The following is a 26,742-nucleotide window of genomic DNA, read 5'->3' as shown; positions in this document are numbered from 1 at the left end:
TTCATGTTCATACTTGTCTATTCTCTTAATGCTTGGCTTCATATCCCAGAGACTCCAAAATCCAATTCCCATGGAGGCAAATGGTAATTTAAATGCCAGCTGCCTCCAGCAAGCATGTTTGCATGTAGTATGGATTGCTATAAATGAGAAATATTGTCCTGGGGTAGGACTTGAAATTTCAGACTTCTTCCAGTGTTCTCACTGTAAAAGAGATGGTCTCTGTCCTTGGAAAAAGTGGTGTTTCTCTGTTTTCATTAACCACTTTACTTCCCATGAAGACTGTCCACTTCGTACAATTGTCACTTTTGCAGTACTGTTACCAGTGCCCAAAAATTGAATCTCGTTTATCTCTCTAATCTTATTTATCCTATTCCATTTGGTTAGTAGCTCAGGTGGCAATCCAATAATTATTAGCTTTGAAGTTCTGCTTTGTAACCTAATCCTAAAAGCTCACACTCCTTATGCTTAGTCCTTCCTATGTACCCACATGGACCATGACAACTAGATTTTGTCCAGCCCAGAGCAAATGTCCATAATCTGTGATCAGAGAAGCAATACAACATTATGGACTTTTGCTTTTGACTGCAGACTGTGTCTATCCCCTGATTATACTACCTCCAATGAGCAATGCATTCCTATAGACTCATTTGCATTGAATGACTTCCTGCCCCATGGTGTCAGAATTAGTTTTCTCATCCACTTTTCAGCCCTCTCTCCCATCAGTACTGGCTCTAAGAGCTTTGAACCTATTGAACAATTGAAAGGCTGAGGCTCCTCCACTTCCACCTTCTTGATCTCAGTGCTTGCTTCACTTGCAGGTATATCCATCTGTCCCTGACCTTGGACCAAATCAGATGTTCTAAATAGTGTGAGTGCCTTCTGCCCTCCTGGTGCATTACAGGGTCCATGTTCATGTCCAGATGAATGATTGAGCTAAAACTCCTTAACCTATATAGACTTACTGAAGATGTGAGTGCGTTGAATCACCGTGATGATAATTAGTTCCCATATACTGCAGTTGCAGCACATCACCAGCTCTATTATGTATAGATCATTTTATATTAACTTATAATCTCTACACACTCCTACTCCTAATAAGCTTGACTAATGTTACTAAACTCTTGAGGCTATGCCATCAGACTTAGTGCAGTGGTACTGCTCTTTGTCAGAGAATCATGCACACCAGGATTTGAACAGGTAATTATTCTGGTGAGGCATTGCATATAAAAGGGACTGCACTTCAGATACAGTAGATCTGTAAGATCTCACAACAACTGTTGAGGAAAAGCAAGGGAGTTCAGATACAATGTTAAAAAACAGCCCAGATACAGGTGTTATAGTTTTTTTATCTCAACAGGGATAACATCATATTGGGTAATGGTGTAAAATGGGTTATGACAGTTTTCGGATTTTAATCTCCATGATTTCCATTGCACGATTCATTTTCAAGTTACTTTCATCAGTTTTATCCAATTGTACAGTCAAACTGACTCCCATTGTTTCTTTTGGGATTTTCTTTGTCAATTGGCTGCTGTGTTTGCTTATTAGAGTAACAACACTTTAACAGTAATTGGTTGGTTATAAAGTGCTTTAAAATGAAAATGTTTAAGGAGCTTTATAAATGCAAGTTTTATTTTCAATGTTCGCAATTTTTCAGCAGAAAAATCTGGAACATTTTATAGGGAAGAGCTCCAGCATTTGTTAATCAGCATACTTTATTGACAATGAAAAAGTAACAGAAGCTAAAGATATCCCAACTCTTGTTACTTTTGCACTAAGTTTTGATCTTTGTTTACAGGGAACAATGCCTGCCCTGACCCTGGTGTCCCACTAAATGGCCATCGAAGAATTCTTCCAGGAAGTGGTCATATAAACCAGGGCTATGCAACTGTGGGTACGATCCTGCAATTCACTTGCAATTATTTGTTTCTTCTGAGTGGAAGTGCACAAATAATTTGTCAAGAGGATGGAATGTGGACAGAGAAGCAACCAATCTGCACAAAAGGTATTGCAGCAAACTCTTATTGTTGTTAGACTCTAAAATGATGAGGTAACTTCAAGCATCAGTTGTGCATACATAGCAATCACACTGCATTTTCATTGCTTATACCTGATAACAAATAACATGCTATAGTTGCTAAAAAGTTCAATTACTCAACAGTTAAAACTATTCAAGGTACAAATGTAAAATCACACATAGGAAATAATTGATGTTTTGGTAGTTGAGTGCTTTCTTAGACATTTGAAGTTCAGTTAGATATTTCATATTAGGACATCTCACATTGTGTTGGATGCATTTAAAGATTAAAGTTATAAACTGTCTGAGTTGGATATGTTGATGACAGGCTGTTGGGTAATGGTGTTAGGCCATGACCTAACACTATCTATTCATCTTGTTACACATCATTAGTTGACGAAAATGTATTAATTTTTATTATCTCGTGTCAAATGCCATTGTGAAGGAGAATTTCAAACATATATAATTTTTGCCTATGCATGTATTTTCATAGCTTTACTCCTGTAATGTCTGAATATAACTCCAGTTAGTAGACTCCAGCACTAACATTCACAATCAACAAAAATAGCTTCCTCTTGGGACAGTATATCTTAAGGGGTAGTCCTCAGAACTGAACACATGCTTCTCAAGTAATTTAATAAGGGCTTTGTATAGCTGCAGCATATCTTCTCCTCCTTGCATTCTATCCTGTACATTTAAAAGCCAGTCTTCTCCTATCCTCTTCAATTATTTTCAGCCCTGACATTTTAATGACCCACATATGTAGCTTTTTGAATTTCTTCACACTTCCTTTCTAACTTCGACATGTTTTATCATCTAAGTTATTTGTAAATAAATTCAGTCAGATTTAACAATGAGCCAGAATTATTTAATGGCCTAACAGGGTATATACATTTATGAAATAGCAAACATAATGGCCAAATTTTCAGAGAAACAGCAACCACACTCACATTATCATTCTGCTTCTTCTTTACATTAAGTATGGGGTCTGCGATACCAACAGGAGATTCTGATCAGGACTTCACCAAAAATGTGAGGATACTTTAACTCTGACGAGTCTCTCACAGTGCAAGATAGCAAGGGTTGTCAAATCACACTTCCCTTTTCACAGATAATTACTATATTCTGTGATTCAAATGTCTAGCATTTAAATGTGAAGGGGTGAGTATGTAATGTAAGTGTGAGGTTAGGGATCCAGGAGAGTATTGCACCAAGATGCAAGATGGGAAGGGGCCTGGGAAGTTTACAGGTAGATCAGGATGAGCAGGATATATTAGGTCCTGAGGGGTAGCATAATATTGAGTCCAGGGGAAAAGAGGTGTACCAGGTCCTGGGAGGGCTGGGGGTATCTGGCTATAGGAAGGGGCAGCTGGTGTTGTTTTCAGTGGTGGGCTAGGTGTATTTAGGGTTAGTATGTGGTGGGGTGGGGAAGAGAGTCAGTTTCATAAGTACCCAGGAATTACACTAAGTTTTTAATTGTCTAAATTTCCCCTAGTGGCTGCAGCAGAACCCTGAATTCTGTGATTTCAATGGATAATTTCAGAGGGTTCCAGACTTGAGGGAATTCTCCAGCAGAATCATTAATCTCTTGTATAACTCCTTCTGCTACATTGTGGATTCTTCACGATCCTGACGAATCACTCACGTTAAAGCTGCAGAAATGACTTTCTGACCATTGGCAAATTTGGGCCAATTGATTGACTCCAATGTGGTGTTTGAAAAGGAGGGTTCATAAGCAGTCACTAAAGGCAGAATTTTCCCATCCCTTGAATGATGCGGACGTTGGCAAGTCAGTTGGGAAAATATGGTGAGCTCAGAAAAATGAGATTCCTGGATTTGAGAGAAATAAATCTGATTTTGCAACCAAGTTTTGAAAGGTGAGATGAGAATCTTGACAATGTGTAGCGAAGGCGTGTTTGTATCTATATGGATGCATTCTCATGTCATTAGTACCTAATCTCGCCTCAGTGGCCTGAAGTTTTCCATTCTCCCACCACCTGATAGAAGCTAAATAGCAAGGAGTCCCAATATGAAACTCCAACGCATTGCCTATTCCTGCAAGTCTTCACCTTGGACAGGGGTCCTCAACATTTCAGGGCAATGACCACCCACAACCTCATGAACAGAAACTGGCATCAGGTACATACCAGCCTCTCCATATCCACATGGCATATCTCCAGTTGGTTTAGAGTACAGGCGAGCACATTCCTGCATTCTGGAGTGTGCTTACACCTTTCATTGTTTGCTCCCCTTATGCTCACTCACTTTGCACCTAATTGAATATTTGGAGAATCTCTTCTTTCCTTTTCCTGGCATTGTTTTGATTTGTCCCCTCAGCCAGAGCTTAAAAGCTCGGTTTTTCTGTCTAACCTTACCTTGTAGCACAGCCACAAAGCCAAGCAGTTTGTCATGATTGCCAGCAGTGATTAGTTAAGAGGATGGATATATTGCTCTGTGACACCATGCTACACTAATGCCACACATGCATCATATGCAAGCAATGTACGCTGACTGTACTTCAACCAAATGGTCATGTCCCAAAATCTAAGGGGAGTAGTTCTCAATCAGGCCAAGAGAATCAACCTTCAGTCAAGAAGTGATAACACAGTACATCAAGGACATCATCCAATGTCAGGACTTGGATGCAGTCAGTTGGCCATTTGAAATGGTTAAGATCCTCTACAGTCTAGGAAGTGAGTCATGGGCAAACGTGCAGGTTCACTGCAACCAATCAAGGGAATAACACAAAGTCAATAGATGAGCTACACATAAATCAGTCAGAAGCCTGGTCACCAGTCAGGGCTATCCATCCAAATTGGTTGGGAGGTGGATCATTGTCAGTCTTCAGGGTCAGCTGTATCAAATTAAGAGGAGTTGATGGCTTGGTGGCATTATCACTGGCAGTTAATCCAGCCACCCAGTTAATGTTCTGGGAGCCCAGGTTCAAATCCTGTCATGACAGATCATGGAATTTGAATTCAGTAAATATCCGGAATTAAAAGTTTAATGACAACCATGAATCCATTGTCAATTGTTGGAAGAACAAATCTGGTTCACTAATATCCTTTAGGGAAGCAAACTGCCATCTTTGCCTGGTCTGGCATATATGTGACCTCTAAGCCTACAGCGATGTGGTTAATTCTTAACTGCCTCCTGGGCAATTAGGGATGGGCAATAAATGCTGATCTAGCAGTGATACCCTCATCCTGTGAATGAATTTTTTAAAAGTCAAGAGCCAAGAAATATTGTGCGATAGGGAGGTTAGGAAGTTTGGTTTTTGAATTAGAGTTAACATGCTGAAATGCAGAGGGAACAATAATCATGCAGGGAAGGAACTCAACATGTAATTGTGTAGAGTGAGATGAAAGAAAAGACATACTAATGTACAAAAAATAAGACAAAACTTAAATGGGAATGATACAAGGAAAAGCAAAGAGTGATTAAACACAGGAAGAAACTGAAAGCTGAAGTATGAAAATACCTTTGCAAAAACAATTTTTACAATAGAAAAAAAATTGGTCAGTAATGATATGAGCCCTTTGAAAGTTATCATGGTGATTGTTGTCAATGAAAATAAGATGGTAGTCACCTTGAATGACAGCTATTTTGGACGTAAACATTTTGTACTTGCTAAATGGGGGAAAAAAATGAGAAATTATGAAGATCCAAAAAAACAGGGGGAATGCGGGTGGATATATTGAGGGCTAAATGTCAGTAGACTGAATCTTCATCAGTACAGAGCATGATGTGGCTACGACCAGAGTAGAATACTGTGAGTAGACCAAAGAGGCCTATTTTGGCATCGCAGAATGTACAGCACAGATTTGAGAGAGTGATACATTATAAAGTGAGAATACGTAAACTAGGGTCATAGTCCTCGGAATTTTAAATGTTACAGGGTTATATTGAAATATTATGATTGTATGATCTTGCTAATAGATTGAGTAGACAGAGAGAAGCTGTCTCCACTAATTGAGAAGAGTTGGCAATAGTCATAGTTTGAAGTTAGAACAGACCCACCAGGAGTGAAATTAGAAAACACTTGTAACTCAAAGGCTGGTTTCAATTTGGTTCTCTTCTCCAAACGGCAATTGATGCTAGATTAACTTTAGTAATAGTAAACTTTAAATATAAAATTGATAGTTCTTTTTATAGTAAGGTATTTAGAATAAGAGACAAAGGTGGATATATCGAGTTAAATCATTTTAACCATTGAATAGGATTACAAACTCAAGGAACAAAATGGCATAGTCTTATTCCTGTAGTCATATGGTCTTCAGTTGAGGTTCCAAAACAGATCCCTGTGGGAAAACACAAGTCATATCCTGTGATTCAGTTAGCTCCTTATGATCCATATTCTCTGATTTGATATGATTTGATTTGATTTCTTATTATTGTCATATGTATCGAGATACAGTGAAAAGTATTGTTTTGTGTGCTAACCAGGCAAATCATACCTTATGTAAGTAAATCAGGTTAAGAGACAGTATGCAGAATATAGTGTTACAACTGCACAGGAGATGCAGAGAAAAATTCAACTGAAAAATCTGTTCACAAGTCTGTTAAAAATGCAGAAGAACTGTTCTTAAATCTGTTGGTATGTGTTTTAAAACTTGTATCTCTTCTGCCTGATGAAAGAGAGTGTAACCTGGTTGGGAGGGGTCTTTGATTATGTTGGTTACTTTCCCAAGTCAGTGGAGTCATTGATAGGAAGGCTGGTTTTTGTGATGGATTGGGCTATGTGTGCAACTGTCTGTAAATTATTCCGGTGTTGGGAAGAACAGTTGCCACACCAAGCTGTGGTGTATCTGGATAGGATGCTTTCTCTGGTGCATCTGTAAAAATTGGTAAGAGTCATTATGGATATGCTGAATTTCCTTAGCCTTTGAGGAGGGAGGCATCGGTGTGCTTTCTTGATTGCCGAATCAAATTGAATGGACTAGGATAAATTGTTGGTGATATTTATTCCAAGAAACCTTGACTATCTCCACTGATACAGACAAGGATGTGTCCTCCATTCTGCTTCCTGAAGTCAATGACCAGTTTTTACACTATGCCACTAAGCTCTCTATCTCTTTCCTGTACTCTGTCTTGTCGTTTCTTTGAGATCCGACTCATTACTGTCATCAGCAAATTGTAAGTGGAGTTAGAAAAGAATTTGGCCACACATTCGTGAGTGTGTAAGGAGTAGAGTAAGGAGCTGAAAGATATCCCTGTCGGGGCGCCCGTGTTAAGGAATTTTGTGGAGGAGGTGCTATCACCCATCTTTACTGATTGTGATCTGTTGGTCAGGAAGTCGAGGATCCAGTTGCAGAAGGGGGAGTAGAGTCCTCAGTCTCTGACCTTGGAGCTGAGTTTTATTAGAATTATGCTTTTGAATGAGGAGCTAAAGTCAATGAATAGGCACAAGGGTGTCTTGTGCCACTCACCTAAGTTCTTAAACAGGTAAATAATTTGTACTCAATTTCATGAGTTTCAACTTTAGATAGCCTTCTCTTGAGAGAATATTATCAAAATTCTTAAATATCACATGAAGATGACATCTGGACAGCCTGAAACTGGGAAAGTAGACTCTGCTTTCCCTTTAATAGAAAACTCTGCTAAAATTGACATCAATTAATGGCTCTCTGAAAATTGCTAATTCAAATAGCAGTAATATACCATTTGAAGGTTCATGTGACACAGTGGTTGTATCACTCCTGTAGATTCAAATCCCACCTGCCCTGGAGATGAGTAATAACATATCTGAACAATTGATTTTTTTTATGTATTGCAAGAGAAAATAAATTTTGCAACATAATTGGCCCAATGTTTTCACACCTGGTAAAGGTAAGGATGACTCATGAGATGTGGTGCTGGGATACACTTCAAAAATTACACTTGTGATCTGAATGCATTAGACAAACATTGCTTGATAGTTTAATTGATTACAATATGCATTCTGCATTAATAAATACATGCATTGATTTGGTATGCCAGAAAAGACTTCTGAATGGCTAAATTTCATAGATTTCCGATTGAAACATTTCAGCATATATCAGTTTAAAAATGTAAGATATTTACACTGAAATATTTAAGGAAAGAACACATTTAACTGTGTGGCTTCTATATAAAGGAATGTTTTAACCTTGTTTTCCAGTGAATATCAACTGTACTGTCCCTGGTGCACCGCTAAAAGGTCAACAGAGAATTCTCCTGGGAAGTGGGGAGATCCACCAGGGTTATGCAACTGTAGGCACCATCATGCAATTCACCTGCAGTTATTCATTTGTCTTGAGTGGGAATGCACAGAGAACATGTCAACAGGATGGAACATGGACAGAGAAGCAACCCACCTGTGTAAAAGGTAATGCAATGAAGCCTTTCTTATATGCCATGTGGCTGGTGTAATATCACCTGTTGCAGGACCCAGTCCAGGAGTTACAGGGAAAGGTAATATGAGGGCTCAAATGTTATAAGATAAAAAGGTAAATTAGGAATTTTGGAGCAAAAGCGAAAAGTGAAAAGAATAATTTCAAATAGGTTGTGGTGCAAGTTGCTAGGAGCAACCTTTGAACCTAAAGGTGCAAACCTATTTGATAAGCCACTAGTTGGAGTAAAATTCACAAAGCTCATTCCATAATCCCACAATAGAGTTGATGGGCAGGTGGCTATAGTCCTAGGGAAATAGACCCTTTATTCTAAATCTCATCAATTTCTGCTGAGATTGTCACAAGAGATCATTCAAAGTTTTACCCCAAGGCAAGAAAGTATGTGGAAAAGAGCAAATATGAAAATAGATATGCAATTACTTGGAAGGTGATAGACTGGTTTCTTGTCACTGTTCTTCCGAATGTGGACAGCACAAAGTTTGTGAGCTGCATGTAATTGCAGTTGTAGACTAATATTAACCTTCCCTACTAGAAATCAGATACTACTTTAGTTTTGGTAACTCAGAATGAAACAATTTGTGTTTGGAGATTTTACATAATAGTAGTACAGGTGACTAAAATCAACTTTAGTATTTTTTAAAAACCCTGTAATCATCAGCATCAAACACTCCAGGGTCAATATAGCATACTCAAACACATGGTAAAGCTCTTCTACAGTACTCCATGGGGAATTGTGGTGGAACAGTTTCACAAAATGCAGGCAATTATTCATGGTGGGTGGTGGTAGGTTATTCAAGTAACATTTCAATGTCCTTGGACAATTCATCGGCATAGCACTCAACTTCAAAATTCACTGAGCAGCCATTCACACTTGCTAGACTTGGTATGGTACTTAACACCAGTTCTCTGCTCAGCATCGGTTTGATGGGTAGTAGAGATATGTGGTCAAAAAGTGTGGTGCTGGAAAAGCACAGCCGGTCAGGCAGCATCCGAGGAGCAGAAGAGTTGACATTTCGAAGATAAGCTGTTCATCAGCAAGAGCTTGGACTCGAAACATCGACTCTTCTGCTGCTTGGATGCTGCCTGACTAGCTGTGTTTTTCCTGAACATTTTAAACTCTGATCTCCAGCATCTGCAGTCCTCACTTTCTCCTAGTAGAGAAATGTCTGGACATCAACAAGTGACATGAAAAATCATTCACACGAGTATTTCAAAGTATAGAATAAAGATTCCTCTGCCCCATTTTGTAACGCAAACCCAGTTTAGAATAGTAGATGTTCAATGCAGAGTAAAGCTCATCTATGCTTCCCTATTAATTAACTGCAGATAGACACAGCAGAAATTAGATTAAGTAATTTTCTCATGCTATTTTACGTTGTTCTCTTCATTATGTGTACATCACACCTTGTTGGCACTATGCTCCTGTTATCGTAAACTCACCAGCAGTAGAAGTACTCACCACAGCAGGGACCTTCTGGATTTCCGATGCCATATTTAAAGTCCAGCTGTCAAATGTTGCCAACCAGAATTGCCTTCATAGTACATGTAGTGAGTAGCAAATGAAAAGCAAAAGCTTCTGGAGGCATATAGGTGGCATAAGTGACATTGCATTACAAGTACAAGCTCACATTTGTAAATGTATTGCTATTTTACATTATCACCTATCTAACCAACAGTCATTGTAACTGCAGCTACAAGGTTCAACCTACACCTGCTGCCCATCTTTAGCAACATCCTTGGAACCCTTAACACATCTCAATGTTCAATCTGGGAACCTTTAAATGGTTGAAAACATTTTATTGAATAATCGGAAAAGAAAAGAAGAATCAAACAAAAAACTTCATTCCCTTCATGGGGACGAACACCGAACAAGAACAAATTTACAATCAATGAATAAACACTACACTTAGCTCACATCCATTAGAATGGAGTATCAGCTAAGTCCTGCCTGATTTGTTGCAGCCGAGGTTTCCCACTATCATAGTGAAGGTGTTGTTCCTCTTGTTCAATGTCCTCATCTTCCTGCTTTGAAAACTGCAAATCTGGGGCAATATTCAATGTATCCTCTCTAATCCTGCTGCAGTAACGTAGAGTACAGCATGCAAGGATTATGTGGCACATTTGGTATGGTCTGTACTGCAAAGGCCCTCCTGACCAATCCACATATTGAAACCTCATCTTCAAAAGGCCTGTTGTCAGCTCTACCATGACTCTGTTGGAAGAATGGGCAGCATTGCATCTATGCTGGGCCTGAGTCAGAAGCATGTATGCAGATGTTTTCAATCATGGTTGCAGAGGGTATCCCTTGTCTCCCTGTTACCATTCTTACAAAGCAAGAACATGAGAGTTCAAAGACATGGACGTCATGACAGCTTGTAGTTCATGCTGGAAGATGCAGATCTCTAGGATATGGTGCCAATGATGACAAATGACTTGCACATTGATAGAATGGAACCCTTTTCTGTTGATGAAGTCTACTGTGTTATGGTATGGCCCTCTCAACATGATGTACATACAGCGCCCTGTATCTAGTGGAAGTCAGCTATGGTGGCAAAGCCTACTGCCTGGATTGCAGTACTGACCTCATTATGGAGAAATGTAATGAAGTGGTGTAATTACCCACAGATTGCATCAATAGCAGCCTTGGTATGTTTGTGGGTTGAAAATGAAGAGATTCCATACAAGTCCCTAGTGGATCCTCAGAAGAAGCTACTTGAATAATAACTTAGTGCAGCTGTCTCCTTGATGGCAAATAAGATAGGATGGCCACCCACGTTGTCACGTCACAAATCCCATTCGAGCAGACTGCACAGTTCTGTAGTGAAGCCCTAGGACATCTGCAGTCTGTGTTTCACACTTTTGGAGGAAATGGTATCAAGGAAGAACAACCTGGACCTCCCTTACCACCTCAGCATCCTATCGGACCTTCAGTTATGATGACTTCAGGTGAAGTGAGTATGGCAGGTCCTGGTTTGCTGCTGCCACCGCGATTTCTCAGTTTCTCGGTACCTTTATAGCACCACAGCTACAGTGACAATGACCCCTGCTGAGCCGGATCCATTGATCATCGTTCCAATAAATTTGTGTAGGAAATATAAGAGCCAGAACAAGATCTTAGATATCATTCACATCACTCACAACTAACATCTGAGCATAGTCTTCCATCCAGTAGGACATAATGGATTCCAATAAGGAGGACCATGGAAAGCCTTGACATAGACTTTTGGCAAAGAGGACCTTATTCTGGTGTTTGCAACTCAATTCATGCTGCACAAAATACAGTAGCAAATAGTAAATGTGGTAGAATGAGTGATGCCTTGTTTCCATCCATCAGAAAGGTCGCATTGCATATAAGAGCATGTTGACAGATAAGTGAAGTTAAAGAGGAAATCAACTCCGTGCTGTTGTGAAACCTATGATATCTTAGAATGTCTTTGTAAAGTGTGGTCTGCCGGTGACACTTATTTAAGGTCTCCTGTGCTAACTACTAATCAAATGGTCAAGATTGCTTATGACCCAAATTTATATCCCACATAGTTATTCACTGCATGTGTTTCACATATAGGGTAATGTATTTACAGATGTCTTCAACTGTACCATTTAAGAGCCTTATAAATGAAGTTGTCCCTTGAAAGCTTACAAAAGCGCATGCAGTCAAACAGAAAGGAAAACACTTGCTCCGCACACTCTGTTTGCTCACAGCTATTTCCATTGAACATGTGCTTGAGGGCGGCACGGTGGCACAGTGGTTAGCACTGCTGCCTCACAGCGCCAGAGACCTGGGTTCAATTCCCGCCTCAGGCGACTGACTGTGTGGAGTTTGCATGTTCTCCCTGTGTCTGCGTGGGTTTCCTCCGGGTGCTCCGGTTTCCTCCCACAGTCCAAAGGTGTGCGGGTCAGGTGAATTGGCCATGCTAAATTGCCCGTAGTGTGAGGTAAGGGGTAAATGTAGGGGTATGGGTGGGTTGCGCTTCGGCGGGTCGGTGTGGACTTGTTGGGCCGAAGGGTCTGTTTCCACACTGTAAGTAATCTAATGTGCTATTCAAATAGTGATGGAAGGCAAGAGAGGTCATGCTCGGCACAGTGAGTCAGCAGCTCAGCCTGGTAACCAAGGGGCCCTAAACCTTCTTGTTCCTTTCTTCCCTGCACTTCCTGTCAACTCCTGACTATCACACCCAATGCTTTCATTTATGCCTTCATCTCCTAACATTGTCCCATGAGCTCGCAGTCCTGTTGAAGTTGTGACCATCGATGACCCACCTTCTACAGTAACCTAGGTCCTCCAATGCACTATCATCTAACCCCATCTTAAAGTTGAGTTGCCTCCCTTCAAAGTTATTGTCCCCTTTTCTTCCCAGCATGATGGATGGCATGGTAGCTCAGTGGTTAGCTCTGTTGCCTTACAGTACCAATGACCCAGGTTCAATTCCACCTCAGGTGAATGTCTGTGTGGAGTTTGCACATTCTCCCTTTGTCTGTGGAGGTTTCCTCTGGATGCTCCATTTTCCTCCCACAGTCAAAGATGTGCAGTTTGGGTGAACTGGCCATACTAAATTACCCATAGATAATTTAGATGCATTAATCAGGAGTAAATATAGGGTGGGGAATGGGTCTGGGTGTGTTACTCTTCAGAGGTTTGGTGTGGATTTGTTATGCCGAAGGGCCTGTTTCCACATTGTAGGGATTCTATGATACCTCTAGACCCCAAAATTGACTTCTCTATCACAGCAGTGGCCCCTGATACTCTCCTGAATTTCAGTGAGTAGAGCATGGCTCATCACACTGACTGTTGTGGAAGGACAGCCCTGACTGATGAGCAGTTGGACCCCTGATTGACTTCTGTGCAGCACATGATTTACTACAGGACCTGCAGGACTGACTGCAGCCAATGCTCTGCCTTAGCGGCAGACTGACTGTCCATGCCTCTGGATTGAGGTCAGATGCTGCTAGTGACTGACAAGATTCCCCTTGACTTGACCAAGGAATTTGAGACATGGCCATTTACTTAAAGGGCATGCTTTGTGTTTGCTACATATGCTGCTGACATAGAATGTGCTATAAACATTATGTCCAACACCTTCACTGATAACTGCTGATAGCCATGACAGACTTTCTGGTTTGTATCTTTACTAAATAGCATGACGACACAGAGGTACCGTGAGCCATTAAGTTCTCAATGAGGCAGACAATTGCAAAAAAGGCAGGATGGTAATGCTGTGAGCATTTACGTTGATACTTGTGAGTGAATTCTAAGAAAACAAGCAAAGAGCCCTGGGATGCATTCTGCACCAATTTATGAGATGGGACACATTCTTTTCACACAAATGATGCAAAATGTCAGTGAGCTTCAAAATGCAGTATTGAAGAGGAGATCTGTAGCCTGCTATTCGAAGTTCAAAGGAGCGAGGGATGAGCTGGAGCAGCGAGGTACCACTCTGAACTTCATTTCAAGTATTTCTGCCATCTAGTTTCTCTCCAGCAAGCTGCATATCAATAAGGAAATATAATGAGATGCAAATGCATGCAAATAGGCTTTATTACTCTATGCAATGATAAGCTTCACATTTTGCTGTTCAAGCCTTGGGTATAAAATTGGACCTTCTTTTCTCCATTAAGAATCTCAATTTTCCAACCTTGCCATATTTTTCCACCTAAATTGCCATTTGCCCACATTCAGCTGGAAATATTTAGCCCAAGTAAAGTTTCCTCTAAACTAATAGCATTAAATACTTCCAGAATACAGAACAAGGGTTAAGGTGAGTCTTCAATTTCCGAGACCAAGACCGACTTGATAGCACCATTACTGCTGGAGATAACTTGAGTATTAGTATATTTGACAACTGTACTGATGGTAGTGAGAGAAGCAACGCAAATGAAAAATCCACATGACAGCATCCTTCCCAGTCTACCTGCACTTTTTTATGGCAACAGTAATAGGGGTAACCACTGCACAATTCTCAGGAGAACTGTCATCACGCTAAATGGGTTAGATTCAGGACAGATGTCGCAACTCAAAACATGAGTATGGCATCAGTAAGAGCCTTTAATCTGTAACACCTACCATCTGTAATCGAATGGTTCTTCACTTGACCATTACTGTCAAACCTGGCAGTCCATCTTGTTTCAGTTATGGTTCAATGGGAGCATATTAAAACAATTGCTGTCACTAGAAAAATAGTACAAGAAAACATTATATGACTAAAAGATGACAAGTAATGATCTACAGTTAGGGTCTTAAATGACACCAGAGCTTGTGGATGCATCTTTTGTAATATTCCAATATTCTTTAGATTTTGGAAAGGCCTCAGTGATTGGAAAACAACAAGATTGTATTCAAGAAAGGAGGAAAGCAGAAACCAAGAAAAATGGCCAATTGATCCAACATCTGTCCATGGGGAATTGATAGAATTCATTACTAAGGAAGTAGTAGGAGGACATTGAGAAAATCAGAATGCAACTGAGCATAATTATCATGGTTTTAGGAAAAGGAAGACATGTTTGACAAGTTAATCAGAGTTATTTGAATTTGTAATTAACAGGATTGATAAAGGGAAGTCAGTAGACACAGTATATTTAGACTTTCAAAAGGCATTCAGTAAGGTGCTAAATCAAAGTTCAGAGCTCATGGTGTTGAGGATTTTTAAACATTTATTCATGAAATGTAGATTTTGTTGGATGGACCAGTGTGTTTGCCTATTTCTAAATAAATCTTTGAAAAAGTAGTGGTGAATTGCTTTCTTGAACCATAATAGTTCATTTGGAGCACATAGACCACAATGCCGTTAGGCAGGGAGTTCCAGGCATTTGCCTTTAAAAAGGGCTCCGTTTTCAGACTTGGAAGATTGGTAGTTCTTTAGCTTAAGAACTGTTGAGTTTGGTTCTTTTTTTTATGCTATATGGTCTCTAATATCTCTCTACACTGGAGGATGTTTTACCTTTCTCAAAGTCCTTCACTGAGAACATTGTTCATGCTAAGTCAGGTAGTCAACCTTTTCTATATAACCCTTCATCTCCTGAATTTCATTTTTAGTGATATTCTTTCTTCAGTATCAGGTAATTGCCCTGTAACAGCATCTGTGGAACCTGTAATTTCATGAATTCCCTTCACAGAAGATGGATGCTCTTTTTAATAATGAATTTTCTTTTTTCCAGTATCCTGGTATTCTGAGGCAGGCAATGTCTTCTTGACAATATCTTGTATTTCAAAGCAGATAATTTCTTCTTGACTGTATTGCACATTTGTGGATTTAGTCATCTTACACCAATGTTGGCACATATGGAATCATCTGCAGTCCATCTTCAGTCTCTAAATGCAAATCCTTACTCTCAGTGTGCTTATATATCAATGTTGAAGTACATAAATTCATCACTTCCACTTGTACAATGGATTGAATGGTTTAGTCTTCAGTGGTTAGCTCAGTGAAGAAACACAACATAAGCACATCCTTAATCTTGCTGCATGAGGGTTGTTACTGACTTAGGTCTATCACAATTCTGCTGCTGTTGATAGTCAACAGTGCCTTATGGATACTCAGTTTTGATTTGCTGGATCTGTTTTAATTCTGTTGCATTTAGCATCATGAATTTCCCCACAACACGGTGGAGGATATCTTCATTTAAAGATGGGACTTTGTTTCCACTATGACTGTGTATGTTACTGTCATGGGCAGATGCATCTGCAGATAGGTGAGGGGGAGTTCAGATAACTTTTTCGATCTTGTTGACTCCCTCAACACTGGCTCCAAATCCAGTCTAGAAGCGGCATCCTTCTTGGACTCAGCCAACTCGGTCACAGTGGAAAGGACATACTTAGAGATGGGGATGGTGGCATCAGGGACATTGACTGTAAGGTATGACTGTGTGAGTAGAACATTACCAGGCTGTTGCTTGACTAGTTTTTGAGACAGCTTTTACAATTTTGGTATTAGAAAGGAAAATTGTTCAGGGTCAACAGAGGTGAGTTTGCTTTATTGTTTTGTGTGGAGGTCAATGCCAGATGGTCTCCAGTTTCATTCATTTTAGAGGGCAGTCACAAGTCAACCAAACTGCAGTGGTTCTGGAGTCACATGTGGGATAGGTGAGGATAGCAGTTTTGCTTTATTATTGAACTAGTTGGAGCTTTCCTGACAATGGTTTCACAGTCATCATTAAGCTTTTTATTCGAGACTTTTTATTGAATTCAAATACCATCATCTGCTATGAACAAGAACAATACAGCCCTTCAAGCCTGAGCTGCCACATTTTGCCCTTCCATACTAAAACTGTCTTCACTTATAGGATCTGTATCACTGAATTCTCTTCCTATTCATGTATTCTTGCAAGTGCTTCATGAATGCTGCCATCATGTCTGCTTCCATCACCTCCTTTGGCAACGTGTTCCAGGCATTTATCATCCTTTGTATGGAACACTTGCCTTGCACATCTCTTTCAAACTTCCCCCTTCGCACCTTGAACCTATATGCCTAGTAATTGACCCCTCCATCCTGGGAAAAAGTTCATACTTTCCACTCTATCCATGCCATTCACAATCTGAATAATTTGCCTGCCATTGACGTGAGGCTCACTGGCCTGCAATTTTGGAAGTATTGGTGAAAATTATACAATGAATGGCAGAACCCTTAGGAGTTTTGATACACAGAGGGGGCTGGGTATGCGGGTGCACTGATCACTGAAGCAGCAGCACAGGTAGATAAAGTAGTAAAAAAAGGCTGATGACATGCTTGCCTTCATTGGAATGGGCATTGAGTATGAGGTTAGACAAGTTGTGCTGAAACTTTAAAGAACTTTAGTTAGGTAACACTTGGAATATGCTATGATGGAATTCAAAACCAGATTCCTAGAACATTCGCTGGGTTTCTGGATAACTAGTCTAGCAAAAAAAGCACTACGCCACTGCCTCTGTTATAGAGCATAGAAATTATTCACCCAGAAATTGAGTCAGGATAAATGGTTCATCTTCAGTTTGATATATTATATTAATGGAGTACCACAGGCATCATTGTTTCAGTTTTAGGGCTTAAACTATTTACAAACTATATTAACAACAAGATGGAGCAGCCAATTATACCAAAATTTGCTGATGATACAAAGGTAGCTGGGAAAACAAGTTGAGAGAAGAATACAAATCATCTGAAAAGGGATATAGATAGTTTTTTTGTGAATAAGCATAAGTTTGGCATATGGAGTATGATGTAGGAAATATGAGGTTGCCTTCTTTAGTGGAAAGAATACAAAAGCAGAATATTATTTAAATGAGAGGGACTGTAAAATGCTGTGATTCGGAAAGATGTGGGTATCCTCATACATGAATCACAAAATGTTAACTTGCAATAGGAAGGGGAAAAGGATGTCAGCTTTTGTTGCAATGAGGATGGAGTTAAAGTAATCTTGCTGCAACTGTACATGATTTTGGATCTATGGCACTTTGGTAATGTCCATGTCTGTGCCAGAAGGCTTGGATTCAAGTATCACTTTCTCCAGAGGTGTGTCAAAGCATCTGTGAGCAGATTGATTAAATTATCTGCAACAGTCCCAGTTATGATGTGGAAATAATGCCCTTCAGTGGAGAATGTGGGAATCACAGAACCATTCTTCAATTACAATGTCACAAGAGCTACCAAACACAAAAAGTCAAGTTGGCTGCTTCTAGAAAGTCCTGCAATCACTGGGATAAAAGCTAACTCAGCACCTCTCTGGAGCTTTACATCTCACATTGTGTGAACATTGCAGAAAAATCCAAACAAAGGAGCAACAGGCATTTTGCCTTTCCAGATGTCTTTGCTTTGAAAGGAACTATTGAAAGAAACCATCGTACCAGAAATGCTGCTAACAGCACAACAGCTATCTCCCACACTTTTTAATGAAATTTAGTAAACTACCTGTTATGTTCAGTTGCTCCATCCAGGAACATTTTCCTATGACTGACACTTATGATCTTTGAACAGCTTTAATTATATGATTAAAGAGTCTGAACTCCTTTCTCAGACTGCTTTTTAACATCAATACAGGCAACGAGCAGCTCCAGGCTCAGCTATAGCCTGTCTCTAAACTAGACTTCTCTTGAAACTTGATGTCTGGGAATAATCCGTATTTCACCTGAAAAATGATCTATTTCCCTGTCTACAGGAATCATATTGTGCTTTGAACAACATGCACTTGTATCATCAACATTGATGATGTACACTGAATTTATGCCTATATCTTTGAATTTTTAAAAGTTATTTGTAACATTTTTTTTATTCTTTCTTCCTTCTATTCTGTTTACAATTGTCTTATGTGCTGCCCTTTGAATACATCAATAAACTTTATTTGGTTTTCAGTCTAAAGAATTTACTGCAGATCATTTTTAAAATTTAGACCTCATTGGAAGATGTTTTGGGGGAATACACCACCACCTATATCAAAAAGGGAAAAGAAATTATGAAAAGAAATTCTATTATGGATGGAAAAGGTATCAATTCACCCCTCATCCTTGTTTGAGACACTGCTGTGATGTTGAGTAGATAAAGCATTGTTAAAAAATACGAGGATCTTTACCTTGTGTTTAATTCATTTTCTATCTGAAATTGTTTGATGCAACAGCATTGTGGAGCTTTAAACTAGGAGCACTTTAACTGCCTGAAGTGGATGTATTCCATCTGACAGTGTTAAGGAATGTTGAGGAAGTTTTATTTTGCTTTTAATTTGAACAGTGTAGAGCGAACTTTAATTTGTATCTAAGCCAGGTTCTCACTGACCAGACATTGACCAGCTAAATGTTGTCCTTTGCAAGATATTTGCAAGAACTGTTTTAGTTTTTAACAATATAATTTTACTTCTCTGTGAATGCAAAAATAATTATGAAATTGCAGGATCCAGGTTTAAAATAGTCATTAACATTTTGCACAATTTTAAATTATAAATGTCTGTTGCCTTGAATATCTTGTCTCCATTTAAATAAAATGTGTAAGTAATTCCTGCATTAACTGTGTATTTTTAACTGTAATCTTTTAACAGAATACTAAAATGGTAAGGAGTTAATTTTTACAAAAGTTTGCAACTAGAGACAAAACCACGAAGCAAAACTCACATTGTGTTAATGTACTCCAGGTAAATAAACAAGACTATGAGAAGGACAAAGTGTTCTCATCAGGGCCTCATCTTATCAAATTTTAATTCTGAGCACAGAAGGGCAATGACCTTGGACAAAACATTTACCCAACTCTGATGAAATAGTGAACACTGATAAGCATGGATAGTGGGCTCGTGTTCAAATAGCTTCATCTAAGCCTTTCTTAAAACGATGCAAAATAGAAGCTGGCCATAGCCACTTGAATTTTGTGCTGTCTGACAATCAACATTTCCTTGCTGATTTTCTACATCAGCTCCATCTTCTTGCACTGTGGTTCAGGAATTTAGAATATTGAATCGATCCTGGTGGTGATGAGGAATAGTAAGGAAAAAAAGTCAATTGTGGAAGAGATCTAAGATCTATGATGTAGAAAGAGGAATATAAGAAGAAATGTTGATTGCTCTGATGGTCCAGTAGACCATCAGAGGCCATAGGATTTGAGTTCAAATCACATCTTCTCTAGAGGTGTCTTAAAACATCACTGAACAGCTTGACTAAAAAAAATCTACAAGAACAAATATTGGGTGCTTGTGATAAAGGGACAGAAATCATCATGGGTGATTTTGATCCATGTATAAACCTGGAAGAATCGTTTGGTAATCGTCTCAATGAGGAATTCATAGAATGTTTTAAAGTGTCTTAAAGCAGCACATTCTGAACATGGTGTTGTGTAAAATGACAGGGTTAATTAATGACTTCAGAGCAAAGGCACCTGTAGTAGCAGCAATTATATTAGGATTGAATTTTACATCCAATTTGAAAAGGAATGAGTGGTTCCAAGATTAACGACTGCAAATGTGTTGCTGGTCAAAGCACAGCAGGCCAGGCAGCATCTCAGGAATAGAGAATTCGACGTTTCGAGCATAAGCCCTTCATCAGGAATCGGAAAGAGCAGCAATGTGGGCATGAAAGCTGAGCTGGATAGACTGAACTAGGATATTAGAATGTGACATAGACCAATGAAGAAGCAGTTGCAGACATTTAAAGGGGTATTTCAGAATACTCAAAGAGTGTAGTCCTGCTATGAACTAGCTAGAAATGTAAAATCAGGTAGCAAGAATTTCAATAGGTATCTCGAAAGGAAAAAGTTAACGTGTGTTGTCATCTACAGGGTGAGAATGGGATCATGATGTTAGGTAATAAAGAAACGAAAGATATGATGAATAAATATTTACTTCTGTCTTTATGAAAGAGGATACAAAAACATCTCAGTAATATCTATAACTCAGAATGTGGAATGAAGAGAGGAACTTTGTGAAACTATAATCATTAAAAACATTGTACTGTGCAAACTGATGGAACTGTGAGTTGGCAAATCTCCAAGTCCTGATGAACTTCATCCTTGTGTTTAAAAGAGGTGTCTAATGAGATAACAGGTACATTGCTTTTAATTTTCCAAATTTTATTGGATACTGAAATTATTCCATTTTTCTTTAAAGTAATGAAATAACCTCTCTTCAGTTTGGGAGAGACACAGAAAGCAGGATACTGTTAGCCAGTTAGCTTGACATCTCACTTGGGAAGGTGTAGGAATAAATCATTAAAGTTATATCTGGGTCCTTGGTAAAACTCAAGCTAGATGGGAAGAGTCAGCATGATTTTGTGAAAGTGAACTTAGCCAAACTACTAGAATTCTTTGGAGTAAGAAGTGCTCTGATTAAAGAGGATTCTGTTGACGTACTGTGCTTGGATTTCCATAAGGCACTTTATACTGTTGTACATGAAAGGTTATTATGCAAAGTAGGGCACAATAATATGGGGGTTACTTGTTTGGATAGATGTATATGCTTCCTGGCAGCAAACATAGAGAATGCGTAAATTGTTCTTTTTCAGACTGGTATGATGACGATTGGGATCCCACAGAGGTCTGTAGGGAGCCCTCAACTCTTTACCAATTATATCAATGACCTAGATGAGGGGATCCAAGGCATGGTGAATAAATTTCCAGATGGAACAAAAATAAATAGGAACTTATGAAAATGACATACCATGGACACAGTCCGATATATTGGTTAAGTGAGTGGACAAAAATCTGACAAATGGAGTACAATGTGAAGTTGTTCACTTTGGCAGAAGAATAGAAAAGGCAGAGTATTATTTCAGTAGTGAACGTGTGCAGAATTCTTGGTTACAGAGGGGCCTAGATTATCAGTCACAATGGGTTAGAATACAGGTACAGCAAGTGATTAAGAAGGCTAATGGAATGCCTAATCTTTATTATTAAAGGAATTAAACATAAAAGGAAGAATGTTGTGCTTTGATTAAACAAGACATTGGTGTGACTATGTCTCGAATATCATGTGTAGTTTTACTCTCCTTACTGAAGGAAGGATTTAGGTGCATTGGAGGTGGTTTAGTGAAGGTTTACCAGATTGATACCTGAAATGAGTAGGTTGTCATGTGAGGAAACGTTGGACCAAGTGGGCTTGTTTTCACTAGAGTTTAGAAGGGCAAAGTTAATTTGTTTGAAGTTTATAAGATCCTGAATGACCTTGACAAGATGAAAGTGAAAAGGATGCTGCTTCCTGTGGGTGAATAAAAATAACTGGACACTGGGAGACTGTTTGAAAATTATGGGTCACCCTTTTAGGACAGAGAAACGAGGAATATATTTTCTCTGAAGGTTCTGATTGAAGCAGAGGTTAATAGATTCTTGTTAGGCAAAGGCGTGGGAACATGAAAGTTTCAACACAGGCAGACCATCCATGATCATATTGAATGGCAGAGCAGACTTGAAGATTCAAACTTCTGCTCCATGTTTGTGTGTGTCTGACAACCAGGGAAGTTGGATGTGAAGAATATATGTCTTCCACTCTCCTAATTCTGACATCCAGGAAGGAGAATACCCCAGTGATGTGAATGAGTGTATATTGATCCAGAGAAGCTGTAAAGTGTGATTGCTTCATTGCAAATTTGTGCCATAAATGCACAAGAGCGGGAGCAATCTGCAGGCAAAGATAGGGGGCAAGGCCAGGAATTTGAGGAACTGCAGTACATATCAGGCAGGAGAGAGAAAAGGATTTGAGTTTCACATAGACATCCACTATCATATTCCAAAGTTTTCTAACTTAACATTTATTGTAAGTACTGTTTATGCAGCTGCTGGTACAAGCTATAGTGGATGGTTTGCAGATGAGCTGGAACCCCGGGCTATGTACAAATGGAGAACCAGCTGGTAACAAGTAGGTTATCAGTCTGTGGACTAATATTCAGTTATCGATGACAAAGGCCTTCTGCTTGCTAACAACTATGTGATTGACTCCCAGATAGCTTAAATGCTTGGGGTTGTGTATAAAGGGTGAAGCTGTCAAATCTCCACAGGCTTAGGAGCTGTTTCTGTTCTTTGCTGTAAAAGTCTGTCAGAACAGAGAAGAATTGTTAATAAACAGGACACACTTTTTCGCAGCAATAGCTGCTTTGTGGTATGTTTTAAATCATTCTTAGAAAGTTACTGAGTGGATGAATAAATATGCAAATGGATACAATGAGTGAGATAGCTAAGTGGGTAAAGTGGTAAATGTGTAGGTAGAATGGCAATAGAAAATAGAACATTACAGCGCAATACAGGCCCTTCGCCCTCGATGTTGCATTCTTGTCCATTTGCCTATCCAATGACCATTTAAATGCCCTTAAAGTTGGTGAGGCGAAAGTGAGGACTGCAGATGCTGGAGATTAGAGTCAAGATTAGAGTGGTGTTGGAAAAGCACAGCAGGTCAGGCAGCATCCGAGGAGCAGGAAAATCGACATTTCGGGCAAAAACCCTTCATCAGGCATCATTCCTGATGAAGGGCCTTTGCCCAAAATGTCAATTTTCCTTAAAATTGGTGAGTCTACTACTGTTGCAGGCAGTGTGTTTCATGCCTCTACTACTCTCTGATGTCTGACCTATATCTCTCACACCTAAATTTAAAGCTATGGCCCCTTGTGCTAGCCATCAGTATCGGAGGAGAAAGGCTGTCACTGTCCACCTAACGCTCTGATTATCTTATATATCTGAATTAAGTCACCTCTCAACCTTCTTCTCTGTAAAGAAAACAGCCTCGTGTCCCTCATAAGACCTTCCCCCCATACCAGGCAACATCCTAGTAAATCTCCTCTGAACCCTTTCCAAAGCTCCCCCTTCCTTCCTATAATGCGATGACCAGAACTCTACGCAATATCCCAAGTGGCCACACCAGAGTTTTGTACAGCTGCAGCATGTTCTCATGGTTCAGAAACTCAATCCCTCTATCAATAAAAGCTAACATACCATATGCCTGCTTAACAACCCTATCAACCTGGGTGGCAACTTTCAAGGATCTCTCTGCTCATCTACACTGCCAAAATTTTTACCATTAGCCCAGAACTCTGCATTCTTGTTACTCCTTCCAAAGTGAATCATCTCACACTTTTCTGCATTCAGCTCCATTTGCCACCTCTCAAACCAGCTCTGCAGCTTATCTATGTCTCTCTGTAACCTGCAACATCTTTCTGCACTATCCACAACTTTAGCGACCTTAGTGTTGTCCTCAAATTTACTGACCCATTCTTCTATGCCCTCATCCAGGTCATTTATATAAATGACAAACAACAGTGGACGCAAAACTGATCCTTGTACCCAACTAGTAACTGAACTCCAGGATGAATATTTCTCATCAATCACCTCTTCTTTCAGCTCACCAATTTCTGATCCAAACCACTAAATCACCCTCAATCCCATGCCTCTGTATTTTGTGTTATAGCCTACCATGGGGAACCTTATCAAACACCTTACTGGAATCCATATACACCACATCAACCGCTTTACCCTCATCCACTTATTTGATCACCTTCTTAAAGAACTCAATAAGTTTCGTGAGGCACGACCTACCCTTCACAAAACTGTGTTGACTATCCCAAATCAGCTTTTTCCTCTCAAGATGATTATAAATCCTATCTCTTCTAACCTTTGCCCACAACTTTACCCACAACTGAAGTAAGGCTCACATGTCTATAATTTTCAGGGTTGTCTCTACTTCCTTTCTCGAACAAGGGAACAACATTTGCTATCCTCCAGTCTTCTGGCACTATTCCTGTAGACAGTGACAACATAAAGATCAAAGCCAAAGGCTCGGCAATCTCCTCCCTGGCTTCCCAGAGAATCTTAGGATAAATCCCATCCGGCCCAGAGGACTTACCTGTTTTTACACTTTCCAGAATTGCTAACACCTCCTCCTTCTGCGCCTCAATCCCATCCAGTCTAGTAGCCTGTATCTCTGTATTCTCCTCGATCACATTGTCCTTTTCTAGTGTGAATGCTGGCGAAAAGTATTCATTTAGCGTTTCACCATCTCCTCTGACTCCATGTATAACTTCCCACTACTATGCTTGTTTGGCCCTAATTGTACTGTAGTCATTCTTTTTTTCCTGTTATAGGTATAGAAAGCTTTAGGTTTTCCTTGATCCTATCAGCCAATGACTTCTCATGTCCCCTCCTGGATCTTCTTAGGTCTCTTCCTCTTGCAGAGAGATTCAACTTCATTAGTAAACCAGGGTTCCTGCACTTAACAACTTCTTCCTGCCTGACCAGTATATAATTATCAAGGACCCGCAGTAGGTGTTCCTTGAACAAGCTCCACATTTCAATTGTGCCGGTCCCCTGCAGTTTCCTTCCCTATTCTATGTATCCTAACTAATTGCCTTTCCTCCAACTATAACTCTTGCCCTGCAGTATATACCTATCCCTTTCCATCACTAAAATAAACATAACCGAATTGTGGTCACTATCACCAAAGTGCTCACCTACCTCCAAATCTTAACACCTGACCGGGTTCATTATCTAGCACCAAGTCTAATGTGGCCTCGCCCCTTGTTGGCCTGTTTGCATACTGTAAAAAGTGAGGTCTGCAGATGCTGGAGATCAGAGCTGAAAATGTGTTGCTGGTTAAAGCAAATTCCTGATGAAGGGCTCTGGCCCGAAACGTCGAATTTCCTGTTCCTTGGATGCTGCCTAACCTGCTGTACTTTAACCAGCAACACATTTTCAGCTCTGTTTGCATACTGTGTCAGGAAACCCTCCCATCTAAAGTACTTGAACTATAGTACTCCCAGTCAATATTTGGAAAGTTAAAGTCCCCCATAACAACTACTCTGTTACTCTCAATCCTATTGAGGATCATCTTCGCTATCCCATCCTCTACATCTCTGGAACTATTTAGAGGCCTGCAGAAAACTCCCAACAGGGTAATCTCTCCTTTCCTGTTTCTAATCTCAGCCCATACTACCTCAGTAGAGGAGTCCTCAAACGTCCTTTCTGCAACTGTAATACTGTCCTCGACTAACAGTGCCACACTACCCCCTCTTTTACCATTTCCTTTGTTCTTACTAAAACATCTAATTCCCAGAACCTGCAATAACTATTCCTGTCCCTGTTCTATCCATGTCTCTGAAATGGCCACAACATCAAAATCTCAAGTGCCAACCCATGCTGCAAGTTCACCTACCTTATTCTAGATGCTCCTGGTGTTGAAGTACACACACTTCTTGCCTGCCAGTCCCTTCTTGTGATCTTGAAATCTTAGTTCTGACTTCACTACTCTCATCCCCCCGTATACTCGAACTACAATTTCGGATCCCCCCCCAGGATATTGGTACCACTGTGGTTCCACTGAAGACCATCCTGTTTGTAAAGGTCTCACCTACCCCAGAAAGAGCCCCAATTATCCAAGAATCCAAAACCCTCCTTCCTGTACCATCCCTGTAGCCACATGTTCAACTCCTCTCCCTATTCCTCTCTTCGCTAGCACATGGCACGGGCAACAAACCAGAGATAACAACTCTGTTTGTTCTAGCTCTAAGATTCCACCCTAGGTCCCTGAATTTCTGCTTTAAATCCCAAGTCTTTTCCTGCCTATGCTTTTTCTACTTATGTGCACCACGACTTGGGGCTACACCCCCTCCCCTTCAAGAATTCCGAAAACACAATCAGAGACATCATGAACCTTGGCACCTGGGGGGCTCCCCTTCAAGAATTCCGAAAACACAATCAGAGACATCATGAACCTTGGCACCTGGGGGGCAACACATCAACTGTGAGTCTCTCTTATTCCCACATAACCTTCTATCTGTCTCCCTAACTATGGAGTCCCCAGTGACTAATACTCTGCTCCTCTTCCCCCTTCCCTTCTGAGCAACAGGGACAGACTCTGTGCCAGACACCTGTTCCCCACTGCTTAGCCCTGGTAAGTAACCCCTTCCTCTCACCCCAACAGTATCCAAAATTGTAT

General features: G+C 40.0%; 1 protein-coding gene across 2 annotated transcripts in view; it reads left to right on the top strand.

Annotated features, from left to right (window-relative positions):
• The window catches only part of LOC132824351 (inactive serine protease PAMR1-like), a 166,893-nt gene that overhangs the window by 117,447 nt on the left and 22,704 nt on the right, over nucleotides 1-26,742 (top strand). For both annotated transcript variants that reach the window (XM_060838716.1, XM_060838715.1), the window contains exons 9-10: nucleotides 1,799-2,005; nucleotides 8,157-8,363. In XM_060838716.1, the coding sequence (XP_060694699.1) occupies nucleotides 1,799-2,005; nucleotides 8,157-8,363 (414 nt within the window). The remainder of the gene's footprint in view (nucleotides 1-1,798; nucleotides 2,006-8,156; nucleotides 8,364-26,742) is intronic.

Source organism: Hemiscyllium ocellatum, chromosome 18 (assembly GCF_020745735.1).
Source record: "Hemiscyllium ocellatum isolate sHemOce1 chromosome 18, sHemOce1.pat.X.cur, whole genome shotgun sequence".
NCBI classification, from domain to species: Eukaryota; Metazoa; Chordata; class Chondrichthyes; order Orectolobiformes; family Hemiscylliidae; genus Hemiscyllium; species Hemiscyllium ocellatum.
Note: the sequence above shows the minus strand (reverse complement) of the source record. Positions and strands in the feature narration are given on the sequence as shown.